This window comes from Enhydra lutris, unplaced genomic scaffold (genome assembly GCF_002288905.1).
Source record: "Enhydra lutris kenyoni isolate GAN:26980312 unplaced genomic scaffold, ASM228890v2 scaffoldscaffold27, whole genome shotgun sequence".
NCBI lineage: Eukaryota > Metazoa > Chordata > Mammalia > Carnivora > Mustelidae > Enhydra > Enhydra lutris.
In genome coordinates, this window is record NW_019154111.1 from 24,069,684 (window position 1) to 24,086,118 (window position 16,435).

Below are 16,435 nucleotides of genomic sequence, written 5' to 3' on the forward strand. Positions count from 1 at the left end.
AAAAGTTAGTTTTTAATTAAAAAGTGTACACTCAAGGGGGCATATCTGACCAAAGCCTCATCTGGTATTCCTCATTTTCTTAAATCAATAAGTAAATAGAATCACCAAAACACTATTACAACAAGTTTCATATTTTATTGCATGGTAAAATTTCATAGCCATTACCTAAGTTTTTTGTTTTGGGATTTTTTCTAAGTGAGAGGGAGGCTGATATAACTTTTCTGATCAAGGACTATAAAGCTATGTACAGCGTTAGCTTTCCTCATCTCCTTTCCTGTCCCCTTGCTAATTTCCTTTCCTTTTCTTTCCCATGTCTTGTTTTCTTTCTCTTTCTTTCCTTTCCCTTTATTCCTTCATTCACTGACCACTTACTATGTGCTCTCATATGTATAAAAAACCAGATAGATGAAAGTCTCTGGAGTTTCAGAGAAATGAAATGAAAGATACCACTAGATGAAAGCTACTGCTCTCTTTCTCCAATCTGGTCTAGCAGGTAATCATTCTTTCATGCAACTTACATGAACATCCATGTGCTTAGCTTATATATAGCACTTAGCTAAGCTTATAGCAATGAACTTAGATTGATACACCCTATAACTGCATTTGTGATAGATAAGTACAGGATACTTTGAGAGGTCTAATTTTTACTTAGAACTGGTGAGGAAAGGGCTCCATAGAAATATTACTCCATAAGAAACTAACATTTAGGTTGAGATGAAGGATAATGAAACAAGTATGGAGTGTGTGTGTGTGTGTGTGTGTGTGTACTTGAGATGGGATAAAGAAAAGAGAAGAAAAGCCTCCAAACGTTGGGTAGAAAGTGTATTTGTGATGGTCCTGAATTAGGAAAGAGCTTGCGCCCTTAGGTCCCGTAATCAGAGAAGGCTGGCATGGTTACAGTGAGGTAAATAAATGGGGAGTGACAAGGTTGGAGAGGTAGGCAGGCATAAGATCATGTAGGGACTTGTAGGACACATTAAAAGATTTGGCTTTTACTATAAGAATAAGCAGGAAGCACTGAAGGCTTTTAGGTAATGGACTAACATGATTAGATCTATCATTCTCAAAAACTCTACTACCTATTATATGAGAATGGATTAGGGGTAGACATAATTGGAAGGAGTGAGACCAATTCAATTAATATGTCAATAGTGCATCCAGTTTGCATCCTACTACTGCTTTACAAGTGGAATTTATATTTTTGATGGTTATTGTTGTGGTCTAGGTACGATGTATTATAGCTTAGACTATAGTATTTAACAGTGGAGATGGAAAAAAAAAAAAGAACAGATCTCCTCAAAGGTAAAACTGACTAAACTTTGTGGTTGATTTGGATGTAGTGATGCTAAAGGGAAGGCCCAGTCTGTCAGAAAATGAACCCAGGTTTCCAGGATGAGTAAGCTGGTAGAAGGAATATAACTATGAAAGAACAGATCTGAGATAGTTGGGAGGGAGGAGGCTGATCAAAGCTCTCCAAAATTCAACTACTGAAAAGTTCGAAATGTCTACAAAACAGAGTAAAGATATCAAGTAGATTGTAGGATATGTAGATCTGGTGTTAAAAACTGTAGCCTGTTAGAAAATATAAATTTGGGAGTCAGGGAGTGACACATGTGCATATAAAGTAAACAGATCACTTTCACTTCCTAGGCAAGATTACAGGGAAAAGGTGGGGACTCAGGAAGGAGTCTGGCAGAGAAGCAAAAGCTGGAAAAGGTGACTGAGGAAAACAGAGAAGTTGAGAGACTTTGTGGTGTTAAAAACATAAGCTGGAAGTAAATATAGGGCAATGGTAGTATATAAATCAGAGGGAGGAGTCTGAGAATTTAAAAAAATTTGTAATATCCTTACATTGTTGAGGAAGATATCGAAGATACAGATTAACATTTGATGTTGTTAAGCATGCATATTAAGTTAACTAGATAACTAAAAAAGGACATATTACATATAATTTCTAAACTTAGAAAATGGAAGGGTGATACAAAATGCAAGTAATTAAACAGGAGGCAGTAAGAGGAGAAAAAAGAAACTTAGAAGATTAGGACATGTAGAAAGCACAAATTAAGATGGTTAACATAATCCAAATATACCAATAGTCACAATAAATGGGACTCAGTGCTCCAGTTAAAAGACAAAGGATTTCAGACTGAATAATACAACAAAATCAGACTCTATGCTACTTGGAAGAGACACTTAAAATTTAAGGACAAAGAAAGGATGAAAGCATAAGGATGCAAAGAGATACATCAGGCAAATTCCAACAAAAAGTAAATTAGATAGTTATATTAATATCACACACTTTAGACTTTAATGCTGTTTAATGAGTATTAAAGAGAATCACTACACAGTGACGGAAATTTAAAATCACCTCTATGATGTAACAAGTATAAAATTAATATAGTTTAATAACCTATTCAAAATATATAAGCAAAAATAACAGAACTTTAAGAAATAAACTCATTATAATAACACTAAAAAATGAGAAATAAAGATTTGAATAACACAATAATCCTGATCAAGCAGATACATAAAAAATATCCTATCCAGTGACTGGAGAGCACTTCTTTTTGTGAACAGTTGATACACTTCAGGAAACTGAACACATACTGATAGACCAAGTCTCAAGAAATGCCCAAGGAATCACCATCAAGCACATGATCTGATCAGAATATAAGTATGTTAGAAATCAACAGCAAAAAAAGAAATCAGAGAGGGAGACAAACCACAAGAGACTCTGGACTCCAGGAAACAAACTGGGGGTTACAGAAGGGAGGAGGGTGGGGGGATGGGGTAGCCAGGTGATGGGTATTAAGGAGGGTACATGATGAGCATGGGGTGTTATATGCAACTAATGAATCACTGAATACTACATTAAAAACCAATGATGTGCCATAAATTGGCTAACTGAACATAACTTGAAAAAAAAGTAACTAGAAAGTACTTTTGAAAGACTCCTAAAAAATTCAATATTGAAACAATCACAATAGAAATTAAAACAAATAACATTTTTAGGAAAAAAGAAAACAAAACTATTACTTCTTGAAATGCAGAACACAACTGAGGGGGTGCTTAGGAGAAAAGTCATAGCTAACATGCTCAAGCTGGAAGGACAAAAGAATAAAATTAGTAAGTTTAACTCAAGAAGTTAGGAAAAACAAAGAATAAGCCTAAAGAACATGGAAGGTAATGAAAATAGCAGAAACTAATAAAACAAGTATTTGCTTCTTATAAGATACAGGGGGAAAAAAGAAAAGCATTCCATACATTTTAACATCTCTTCTGACTACATTTTGCTTAGTAGTTTTAGCTCCAGAAGGAAAACAGACAGAATTTTAGGAAGGGTTTCTGGGAAAAAGCCCACACTAAACATACATCATATTTAGTGCATTTGTTTCATCAAGAAAGCAACCTTGCCATCACTTCATTCATTCAGGCCTGTGGGTACTAATCAGAGCAGTAAGAAAAATCAAAGAAAGTGAAGTTATAAGGATTCATCAGAAAGGAGGAAACTAAACCACTATTAATCACAGACACTATGACTGATCATATAGAAATGTATTAACATCAGTAAAAGTGTAGTTAAGTTTTCTGGATTTAAAATAAAATTGGATTTCTCTATACCACTTAAGTTAGGAAAAAACAACTAAAAATTCTTAAATGAATCTCTTTGCTAAATAACAAATTATTAAATGATTATAGATTTTTGTGTTTTGCTTTCTTAAAGTGAGGTATCAAACTAAAAATATTAGATTTGACTTGTGCAGTCCAGAGAGAGAGAGAGAGAGAGAGAGTCAGAGATATAGAGGGTGGGGAGGCAAACTAATTTCCTTGTGCACACATTGGTTAGAAAGCTTTATTTGGTAAGAATGTGCTGAAGAGTTTGCATATTCTAGTTCAGCTATAAAAGACTCTTAAATCTTATCTCATACTCCCACCCAGTGGAAAGGAGCATCTTATTCTACTACAGTATGTTCTTTATTCTTGTTCTTTAGTTAACAAAAACAGTATAATCATCCATAAAACTATCACATTGCTTTTGGTCCAAGTTTAAAATCATACCTTCCTGAGAAGACTTTAGTTCTTTAGGGGTGGGAATTTAGTTCTTAATATAGATAAATAGATCCTTATATGGCTGTGAACTATGGCATGCATCCTAATAATTAGCAAAGTGATTGACTAAAGAAGGGAGTAATAAAGTCACAAGGATATGTGATGAAGGATATGGACTTCCTCTGGAAATGTTTATTACCCAGTTCTACTCCAGAACAACATGTGCACCGTAAAATAAGGGGAGTTAGATTTTAGAATTTGAAAGACAAAAAAATATGTGAAATAAAGTCTGGTGGTTTCTAAAGCATGAATTATAACAAGCTATAGAATAAATAAGTTCTATTTACTATAAAAGCATTATATATAAAAAGGTGTATTAGCTAATGATATAAGAGCCATCTCTATACTTTTTCTTATTATTTGTTCTGGCTATTCTTGGAAGGCTTATGTTCTGAGAATATCTATCTTCCCCATCCATCCCTTCACCTGTCTATATACCCTTATTAAGTAGGTAAAATCAGGTTAAAACAATATACCAATAGCAGCAGTGATGAGGGGAAAAAGAGGTTTTCAGTTTTCTCAGTGAGGAAAACCCATGATTGATTCGTGATAGCTTTTAAAGTCACACACACATCATAAACCTCATCTGCATCCTCGTGGCAGCACGGTGTCTGCAGTAATAGAGCACTTGGCAGGAACAGGACTGAGGGTGGAATGGTTCTTTCAGTTTGAGTTGTCATCACTAAGCAGCTGGAGTGACCACATCCCTTTGGGACCCCTTACTCTAGAGCTCCATTTCTAAAATACAAGGGGATTGCTACAAACCACAGTTCAAGAAAGAGACCTATAAAATCTGGGCCAGGTGCCAAGAGCTATCCATTACAGAAATCTATGCCATTTACTAGTTCAAAAAATTATTTTAAATAATATGGGGGGGGGGTCAGTCTACAGTGTTTTACATTTGAATCAACTATTTAAATTGGAAATTTTTATTTTTACAAATCTCTCTTAAGAACTTTATTTATTTTTTTTGGTTTTGTTTTTATTTATTTTTTTGGTTTTGTTTTTATTTATTTTTTTGGTTTATTTATTTATTTTTTTGGTTTTGGTTATTCATTTGAGAGAGAGAGAGAATACACATCAGCAGGGGAGGGACAGAGGGAGAGAATCTCCAGCAGACTGCGCTGAGCATGGAGCCCAATGTGGGGCTTGATCTCACAACCCCAAGATCATGACCTGAGCCAAAATCAAGAGTCTGACACTTAACCGACTGAGCCACCAAGTGCCCTCTTTTAAGAACTTTTAAAGTCATTAGGAAGATATCCAGTAAGTTTATCTAAACGAAAATTTTGTTGAGAAATCAGGGGAGAAAAGGATATCATTATCTTGGTACCCAAGAAAAGGTATGAGACTGAGTAGGACATTTATTACAGAATTAACTTCAACCTAAAATCATACAGATCTTATTCTTCGTAAGAAAATGAAGAATTTAAAAAAAATTGATTTTATGCCAACCTAAAACAAAACAAAAATGCCATGGGTGAGCACAGTAGTACCCACGTGCTGGGGCAATGTTTGTAAGGTTTGTTTAATATCTTTCCTCAGATGCTTCACCAGTAACTTTTGATGATTTATGCAGACAAATAGTTTGTTTACTACATTTATATGAGCTATACCAATTTGATAACAATTTTTGAAGGAGTTATAAGTCAGTTACCACACTTAGCACAGTTGCCAAATCTCTAAATCTTCTAACCTATCCTTCCTATAGAGCACTACTCAGATTCTCCATAGGATGTTAATAAAAGTTAGATTGGGGAAGAAAGAAGGGAAGTGAATTCAGAATTAAGTTTATTTAAAAGAGTCTTTTTTATAACCTTTTAAAAAAAGATGCAAATGTAATCTGATAGGCCAGGAAGCTCTAAGGTATGGGGGAGTAGGGTTATTTGTACTAAAAAGTTATTTGTACAAAAAGTTTAGGGTGTTAACACATACACATGTAAAGGTTAATATGCATGACAAATTGAAACTGTATACTCACATTTTTATATTTCAACTTTGGATTTCTTGAGTTAAATCCAGGAGAGTTATACCAAAATTTAGCAAAAGTACTGTCTCAGAAAAATACAGATTTACAGTTTCAAGCTGAAAGCAGGCAAAATACTATTTTTCATCCCCCACACCCCCCAAAGAGAAATTATTTTTGTATCACTCTTTGTAAAAAATATTTTTACAAGGCAAGTAGTAACAACTGGAGTGCTTTGACATGCTGCCAGCATTCACAGAGATTTAAAGGTATGGTCACGGCACAGCTACAAACCATATTTTAAAAGGGTTGGAAGCTGCTGTTTTATAACAAGGATATACTTATATGGACTTAAGCATGGGCCTCTGTTATAGGATTCCATGCAAGGATTAATCCATTTATGGTGGGAAATTTTTAGTTTTCAGCCAGCCCTAAACCAATCAAATTCTCTGGACAGATGTGTGCTATCTTCAAGTAACACTTTTCTTACAAAATGCTACTATCTCAATAGAAGGATTTATCAAAGATAAAAGACTCATTCTATTACTTACATGATGAATAACTATTATTCTAATGATATTACTATACTTTCAAAATGAAACGAATGACTATAAATTCAAAATCTTGGGTTTGTGTCCTAACATCTCATAAATATTTTTAGCTCTAGATATTACTTGGAAGTGTGTCCAGAAGACAGCAGTTCTTATTGAGTAAATATCAGGCATCCTTTTAACCTTTTATTTTTCTCTAGTCTTGTCATTACTGATGCAGTGAAGAAAGAGAGAGCTCACAGTTAAAGCATCATTGTCCACAAAGACGTATATGTCACAAAAGCACCACACTGTAGAGAAGACAGCCTGATGCAGCCCCCAAAGGTCACTGATCACAAGCACAGGAACATGGGTTTTAGCTTGTGTTCTGCCCTGTAGAAGGAGGTGTGATGAGAAAGGTTTTGGCAAAAAATTTGGGTCCAAATTCCAGCTCTGCTGTCTATTAGCCATGGCTCTGGTAAGTCATTTAATTTCCCTAAATCTTTGATTTCTCATATATAAAATGGAATACTATCACTTACCTCAAAGGGTATTATGAAGATTAGTTACAATCAGGGACATAAAATGCCGTGGTAAGCAGAATTCTAAGATGGCCCCTCTGACCTGTACCCTCTGGTGTTACCCCCATGATTATGTTACTATGTATGACAAAGGGAGATTACCCAGGTGTACCAAATTTAATCACATGAGTCCTTTGAAAACATAAATTTTCTCTGGCTGGGCACAGAAGAGGAAGCCCGATAGATTTAAGGCACAGAAAGGATTCTAAGCGCTGTTAGTGACTTTGAAGACAGAGGTGGCCTTGTGCCAAGGAATGTGGGTCGCTCCTAGAAGCTGGGAACAGCCCCTAACTGACAGCCAGCAAAGAAACGGGACAATCTACAACCACAGGAAATGAAGGAAATGAATTCTACCAACATCACAAATGAATCTCGAAGCAAATTCTGACCCCACTTTCCAGATTAGAGCCCAACCTGGCCAAAACCTGCTTTCAACCTTTGAAATCCTAAGCAGAGAATCCAGCTAAGACTGCCTTGATTTCTTGCCTAAAGCATAAATGGAATCCATTAATAACTGTTGTTTTAACCTGCTAAATTTGTAGTAATTTTGTTATGCAGCAATAGAAAATCATTACAAGTGCTTATTAGTGTGTGACACATAGGAAATTTCATAAATTATATTTCTTATTAATATCTAATAGGCTCAGACAAGTCATTTTAACTTCCTTGGGTTTTAGGTCTTTGATCTAAAAAATAAGGTCTGACTAGCTAAGTTCCAAGTTCCCACTCTAAACTTCCATAAGTCTAAGAATTCATTTTTAGATGAATTCTCATTAATTCATTTTCCACAACTGTTGCAACACACCTTGAACAGGCAATCATGCCTGCTGGATCTCTTCCTTTCACTCTCCAGATCCATTCTGCACCCTTCTGCACAGTACCCTGAGCCATGCTCTAGGAGGCTGTCCCCAGCATTGGAAGATACCAGCAGGAAATCTGAGTGATGAAGAACAGTGAGGTCTAAGGATTTATTTCCTGGCTTCCTACAAGTGTACAAGGTGCTCAGGCCAAAAATGACCCCTTACTTTACTTGGGGATATGTAGAAGCAGGGAAGAAGGTGCCAAGGACTGAAATGTGCCACCCCAATCCCCTGATGCGTTTGTTGAGGCCCTAACCCCTAGTGTGATGTATTTGTAGATACAGCCTTTGGGAGGTAAATTCAAATGAGGTCATAAGAGTAGGGCTCTAATCTGATAGGACTGGTGGCCTTGTAAGAAGATGAAGAGAGAAATCTCTCCATGTGCATGCACAGAGACACGTGAGGACACGGAGAGAAGGTGGCTGTCTGCAGCAAGAAGAGGTTTCTCACAGAACCCAGCCATGCTCTGCTACTGAACTTCTTGCACTTCCAGCCTCCAGAACTAGAAGACACTATGTCTCTGTTGTCTCAGCCACCCAGTCTATGGGATTTTGCTAAGGGAGCCTGAGCTGACCTAGACAGGGAGTAAGGAAGAGTTCTCAGAGGTAATGCTTGATCTGAGACTTGAAGAATAGTAAGGACTTTTTGTTTCATGATGGTAAGATGTAGGGTCTTTCCCGTAAAAGAAACACACACACACACACACACACACAAAACCTATAAGAATTTCAGGGAACAGCATGTAGCTCAGCAGCTGATGCACAGTGTTTAGAAGGGAAGCAGGAGAGGAGACTACACAAGCAAGCAGGAGTTGAGGTTTGAGGTCAAAGATTTTGCCTAAAGGATCAAGCCCAGTGGGAAAGCAATGAAGGTTCTTAAGCTATTGGTAAGTACACAGTTGTATCCGTTTTCAAGACCATTCTATGGCTGCGTGGAAGTGAGATTGCTAAAAAGTGCTGAATAATTTAGCTCTGATTTTTATAATGTGTCCCATGAAGCCCTAAAGGTCCTAGAAGTCAACAGTTACCATGAAGATGGAAGAGGAAGCTCAGTGAACAGGATCCTAGGGCTCTATGTCCACTTTAATCACAGCAGTTCTACGGCCCTGGACCAGACCTGGAATGATTATTACACTGAGGACAACTGGCCTAGCATATTTTACTTCAATGACTGTACTAAAAATGGCTCATCTGGAGGTCAAAGGCACCTGCCCTCTAGCCTTCCAGTTATGGAGAAAAAGTCAGGGAATTATCAAGAATTTTGAGAGAGAAATGTGTCTGGATTCATGCCAGGAATAAGACAGAACTACTAAATAATAGCTTCTGGACAAACAGTATAAAACTCAAGTGAGGTTGGAGACTGTGGCAGAACCTTAGTCTATTAGGGCTCCTAACAGATTCTCAGAGTATATGAAGGTAAGTAAATGGAAAAATTAAAATTAAAAAGTGATTTTCATGCTACAGAAGTCAGCTCTTCTCTGACATTTTTATCTGAAAGTCTCAGATTATAGTCTGGATAGACTAGAAGAGAAGAGAAGAGAATACAGTCTGCAATAGAAAAATCATATAGTACAAACAAGAATTACTCTAAACTAACCTTCTGCTTTAGAGAAAAGATGCTATCACTTAGGAATGCTACCACTTAGGAATGAGCTTTAAAAATGTCATTAGCAGTTTTTGGCAACTGTAGTCAACATAAAAAGATTTTTTTGATTGTACAGTAAGAATCATGCCCAGCAGAGGGCAGTGCGACTCTCTACACAGCCTACAAGTAAATGGTGTGCACCTTAGGAGCTAAAGTATTCTAATCCATTCAATCTATTTTGTGTCTAGTGACTTTACCTTTCAAAACCATAACAGACATGCTGCCTAACTGCTATGTCCCTTGAAAAGGGGGCACAGGAAAGACCCATGAAAGTCTTGTAGTTAAAAACCGTGTAATTAAAAACCTCCCTGGAAAATTTTAGCTCCCTACAAATAAAGACCTGTACCATCTATTCTGTACCATCTATTCTAACAGGTTTCTGTTGCCTTCACTATTTATTTATTTATTTATAAAAGATTTTATTTACTTATTTGACAGAGATCACAGTAGGCAGAGAGAGAGAGAGAGAGAGAGAGAGAGAGAGAGAGAGAGAAGCAGGCTCCCCGCTGAGCAGAGAGCCCAACGAGGGGCTCGATCCCAGAACCCTGGGATCATGACCTGAGCTGAAGGTAGAGGCTTTAACCCACTGAGCCACTCAGGCATCCCTGCCTTCGCTACTTAAAACTGTCTTTGTTTCCTAAAACTTGCTAAATGAACTAACTTTAAAAAGAGCCTAATATCTCAAATTTTGTTTACATTCTCCTTTTTTTACATTGTATACAGTCCCAATAGCAGATTAAATTTTTTATTCTAGAGTTTTCTATGGAAATGCAATACAGAACTGGTTCTCAAGTGATATTTATTCTAATAAGGCGTCTGCCATCCTAATAATGTATAGTTGATGACTAACTTTTTATCCTCATCCTAATGATGTATAGCTGATGACTTTTTTCTTCTAACAATAACATGCTGATATTCTAACTTTGAACAGATTTATAAACTACTATTACAGTCCTTGACAGCCACTGATGAACAACACTTATATTCTTTATAAGAACAGGTTTAAAATAGTAATTTTTAAATTTATATGACCTACTATCACTTTAAAATATGTAAATAAGATCTACACAAAATTCACATTTTTGTTTTCAAAAATTCACATTTTTGGGGCACCTGGGTGGCTCAGTGGGTTAAGCCGCTGCCTTCGGCTCAGGTCATGATCTCAGAGTCCTGGGATCGAGCCCCGCATCGGGCTCTCTGCTCTCTAGGGGAGCCTGCTTCCTCCTCTCTCTCTGCCTGCCTCTCTGCCTGCTTGTGATCTCTCTGTCAAATAAATAAATAAAATCTTTAAAAAAAAAAAAAAAAAAATTCACATTTTTGATCCACTAACATTTGTCTGCCATGTATGTGCACTTGATTCAAGCCAAGACCATGGAAATGAATTATTTTTTTAAATTTAAGTGTTTCAAAGTTTCTCAGTAGTAAATTTATAGCTGAAAATTTCGAAGAGCCCTTAGGTTCAAGTCTACGTCCTGGCAACTAACACATGGATGCTTAATTAGCCATATTTATTGTTTATTGCAAATATACAGATAAGATGTGCAAAGTTACCAGTTTTTAAGAAAAGAACAATAATTAAAATAAACAGTGACAGATTACCATAAACTTATTTGCCACTCAGAAAAGAGACATATTCAGTAATCTAAACTCATAGGAAATCTGAAGGACAGCAAATAAACAATTCCAAATATAGTTACTATGATCTAATTAGCCCAGTCACACTTAATGATAGGAAGACAAAATAGATTTTTTTAAAATTTATTTCTTAGAAAAGACTATGACAGATCTACCTCTTAGCACCATGCTAGAGAATTTGCAAGAGATCTCCACTGCCTGAGGAAGCAGTGTCAAAGAGCAGAAATTATTCATGTGCTTATAGTTTTTAGAACATTACCTCCAGAAGTGTAGTTCGAATCCTTCACATTTTTCTTTGCATTTTAAACAGGGGGCTCCAAATCCTTGCTCATGACCTAAGCCCATCTGTTAAGGAGAAAACAATGTGTATTATAATAGTTTTTAAAAATCTTATCAATTCAATAAATTCCACTTAACCACTCCTATTGCTATAATTTCAAACAAATCTTTTATGAGTATCACATTATTTGGTTAATGATGACACCTAGATACGGATATGGGGACTAGAAATACCTACACAACATACCTTTAATTCTTATTGGCTTTTTCATGAAAAGCACCAGAATACAACTGTGTAGAAGACTATAAATACTGCAAGTTGCAAAAAAGTCATAAATTTATCTCTTTGGCTACTACATGCCCTGTATACAATAGGAACAGGGAGCAAAGAGCCAGAGCTTAGAAAGCAAGTCTGCCCCCAATTAACATATTTTGCAGCAAACAAGGAATATGAAAAAGATTTTAGGAATTGTGATTAAAATAATATTATTTCATTTTATTATTTACTATTAATTTATTTTATTAATACATGATCAATTTTATCATTTATAATATCACATTTATTCAAAATATTATTTATTATAAGTATAATAATAATAGCAAGAAGCATATATTGAATGCCAGAAATAGAAGTAAGCACTTACCTAAATCTTAAAAAAATCTCATAAAATGCTTATAAAGTAGGCAATGTTATTCTCTATTTTAGAGATGACAACTGAAATTCAGAGAGGTTAAAGAACTTATTTAAGCTCAAAGTGTAAATAAATGGTAGAGAAGTGATCTGGGTCCAGGTCTTTCTGACGCTGAAGCCTGTGCTTTTATGCCGAGGGTGGGAATAGAAGGGATGTACTATTGCCCTTATTATAGCAAACTATTTTTTAATCATATTAAATAATAATTCTTGGAAACTTGCTGAGACATGACTTAATAAACAGAAAAGGAGAAGGTGCAGAAGAGGGAAGGACACAAGAAGATCATGAAAGCTCTTTTACCCAACTATTGATATTAGAGTAAAAAAGACCAGCCCACTTTACATCAGCACATCGGCAAATCACCAGTGACCAGGTCACTCTGTATTTTAAATATCACATCGTGACTGTTTACAAATTCATTACCACCTAGTGCCTGGAGTAAGAGTTCAAGTTGTGTTTTTGCTATGCAATCCAAACCACACTGTTACTTGTTCCTTGAAAGATCAGTCTGACCATGCCCTCAAGTTTAGATGAAGCCCTTCCTTTTTTTCTGAAGAAAATGACCACATCCTCTTACCATAACTAAGGTCTACCCAGCTACTCAGGGGAAACAACATTAATTTTAAGTCAGGTCATCTCAAGCATACTCTCTAAAGGTGATAAAAATCTGTCCAGTACTAACTAAACTTCATCACTTTTGCCATGTCCCCATTACCAAAATCTAAAAAGATTTTGAAGTTGTATGCTTTAATACTAGGTGACACTTTCTTTTGCTTGCTCGCTTCTTTTCTTGCCTTTTTTTAGGGAATCAAATTGTTTCCTTGTCACTGATGATCACAGCTCACAGTACAGAAATAAAGTGGTTTAAGCAAAAGAGAGAGAAACCCATTATTTGAATTTTCTTTTCTTTTTTAAGATTCTATTTATTTATTTGAAAGAGAGAGAACATGAAAGCCAGATGCCGGACTCGATCCCTGCACCCGGGCATCATGACCTGAGCTGAAGCAGACGCTTAACTGAGCCACCCAGGTACCCCTGAGTTTTCCGGTCTTTGTAAGGAACGTGATTAAAGAGTTTTCTCCATTACGATATCCAGACTAAAATGAATGGCAAATCTAAAAAAGGGTACTCTTTTTTAAGCTCTTTCTAATTTTCCATTACAGGAAAGTTAACAATCCTGAATTCACCGGGTGTATAGATTTCCTTCAGAGGGTGTTTCATGTATTCCTACCAAACTCTGATCCCAAATAAAAATTATCATATGGTTTCACTTATTTGTGGAGCCTAACAAATAGCATGGAGGACAAGGGGAGTTAGAGAGGAGAAGGGAGTTGGGGGAAATTGGAAGGGGAGGTGAACCATGAGAGACTATAGACTCTGAAAAACAATCTGAGGGGTTTGAAGCGGCAGCGGGTGGGAGGTTGAGGGAACCAGGTGGTGGATATTGGAGAGGGCCAGTCAACAGCTTGCTAACCTAACACTCCTCGTCAGGCCGGTACTCCACTGCGCTGCGGGTGGACCTCTGCAGAACATCAGGTGCAAACCCGTCAGTTTTCAAAAGATTCCCTGGCCCATTTCTGCTTCAAGGAAAAGGACTACAAGCCTCTAAATGCAGATGACTGAGAGCTTTAGACTGGGAATGTACAAATGTGTCAGGAAGGCTGGGGAGGCTCTTTGGAACAAATGATGCTTGAACTGAGCTGAAAGGATGAACAGCACCTGACTCAGTAGAGAGAGGAAAAAGCACATTTAAGGCAGAGGGGACACCTAATGTCAAGGTCTGTGGCAGAAGAGGGCATTGTTAGAGCTGGGACACCTTAGGGCACTCGAAAGGTGATCGAATCAGACTTGCAGCAGGCTGGAGTGGGCTTTTTTTTTCTTTCTCCTTTTCTTTTCCTTCTCCCAAGGAAGAAATAATCTTCTGAGGATGAGACTGGTAAGGAACAAGCACTGGAGGAAAGCCATGCAGGCAGTGGAGGGGATGGGTGGGGACTGGGGTTGCAAGAGCCCTCAAGCTTGGCTTGCTGTGCCACAGAGCCCCTTCTGCGGAGACCAGGAACCTGGCTCTGAGCAAAGCAGCCATTTGAGGAGAGGGCTCTGCAGCCTGCCCCAGAGAGCTCAGGAAGCACTGCTCCAGGGTCCCGCAGGCCACCCACCCCACACCCCGGGTTGAGCCTGAAAGGCCAATGAAATCTCTATCTAGGTTCCTTGGTCCAGTACAGGTTATGACTACCTGAAGAGAGTGGCCCTCCCACCTTTCCAAACACAGTTTCATTTTCCCCAAATGCTCAGACACAAGGAGGGAGGCGAATCTGAAAATATCACAGAGAAGGAACGAGTAAATGAAAGAGAGCGGAATGAGATCACGGCAATATGATACACTCTCCTGCCATAATTCAATAAAAGCAGTTCTAATTAAAAATAACATACAAATGAAAAAGACACCTAGGATTCAAAACCATTGTTCATAGCTAAAGGGATTAGAGAGAGTTTCAGACTGGAAAGTTGTTTTCCTAGAGGAATTTCATTAAATTATTTTATAGCTATTATTTAACTATAAAACTTTAACTTCCTTGAAACCCAGCAATAAAGATCTCTAACCTATGCCACTTCTTGGGTGAGACCTTCTTCCATATTCTGACTCTCTTTATCAACCTCTGTTAGGATAAAGAGGCACAATGCCACTAATAACAAAGATACACCGTTCTTACTCTTACTTACCAGGTCCACACCTAGAATGCAATGTGTTCTCTAATCCTGTTAATTCCGATTTATATGAGAAAACTGCACCAGAGCGGACGTATCTCTACTGGTGTGAGGCAAACTTCTGTTTCTGTTTCTACCACAACTTTGGCATTTAGGCATCTGCTATCCTTCCCTTCACAAGTCAAACATATTTCAGATGAAGGAAAGTGTGCTCATTCTACTCAATAACAAAATGAGTTTCCGAACCAGAGCTGCCCAGGCACAGTTTCTCGGGTCCTATTCCCAGGCTTCTTTGGGAAGAGGTCATAGGAGCCGGATTCCCCCAACTCTTCCTAATCTTAGTCCAACGGTCTGAAACTCCATTATCCTCAGCCAGTTTCTCTCCCTCCTTCACTTTTGTGTTCAGGATTCCTGGAAGCGCAGGATCCCAGATTCTTCTCCCTATATCTCTTCCATCTCCTTTTTCCTCAACACAGGCTGCACCTTCTGGTTAGCATCCTTGTGTCCTCAAGGGCCCTGGCTGCGACTCTTAGATATCCAGATCATATAGGTTAGATTCTGCCCAGGCATCTGGGCTTGAGAATTCTTGGGGAGGGGTAAGAACAGGGAAGGCGTTATTTAATGATCCCCAGGATGTGTGCAGGGGAATGTGGGAGGGAGTGGTGAAGGGGAGGGGGCACCCAGAAAGTACTGGCTCCTCAGCTAAGGCAAGTGAAGCTAAATGAAGTCCAGATCCCTGGACTAATACAAACACCAAGATATGTATGCTCACATGTAATAACATGTTGTGAGAATTAGCTATGCCAGGTATTAAGGAAATGATCAAGATCTACATAGCTAACCAGAGAATGAAAATGCAAAAAGAGCTCCTGCAAGAGTCAGGATGTCCCTGGGTCCCAGGGTGTCCCTGACAAGTCCAATGATTTCAGAAGTCATTTTTCTTCTCTGAGCTTCTTCGTGTAGACAGTGAAGGAACTGAGATCAATTCTAACAAGCTTTTAATTCTAAAATTATGACTGCAAATCAGGTTTCAGATTAACTTGATCTGAATTTGTTATTCAGCATGGTTTTCTGCTTAACATTTAAACACTAAGTAGACAATAGTCATTTGAGAAAGCTGATAGATTATTGGCTCCTATAGGTCAGAATCATTTGGAATTCAGTTTGGAAGAGTAGTTTATAAAGGAAACAAAAAGTTTAAATTCTGAGGGATAAGACACAGTTCTGTTGCACGTAATTATTTTAGCAGCAAATGTGATATGGTATTCCCTGCAGAGTCAACACTTGGTGCGTTAAAAAAACATGTTTTTCATAAGCACACACGTCCCAAAGCTCTCTACTTCATATAATTTTAGTAACACTTTCTGGCCAGTATCAATACAAGGATATAACAGATTAATTTCTCTTCAGCGTCCAAAAGAGCAAATCCTTT

At 37.5% G+C, this 16,435-nt stretch overlaps 1 protein-coding gene across 1 annotated transcript in view; it reads right to left on the reverse strand.

Moving 5' to 3' along the window:
* The window catches only part of LOC111152049 (testin LIM domain protein), a 44,702-nt gene that overhangs the window by 10,568 nt on the left and 17,699 nt on the right, over positions 1-16,435 (reverse strand). Inside the window, exon 2 of the mRNA XM_022510334.1 lies at positions 11,586-11,671. Coding sequence (XP_022366042.1) covers positions 11,586-11,671 — 86 coding nt within the window. The remainder of the gene's footprint in view (positions 1-11,585; positions 11,672-16,435) is intronic.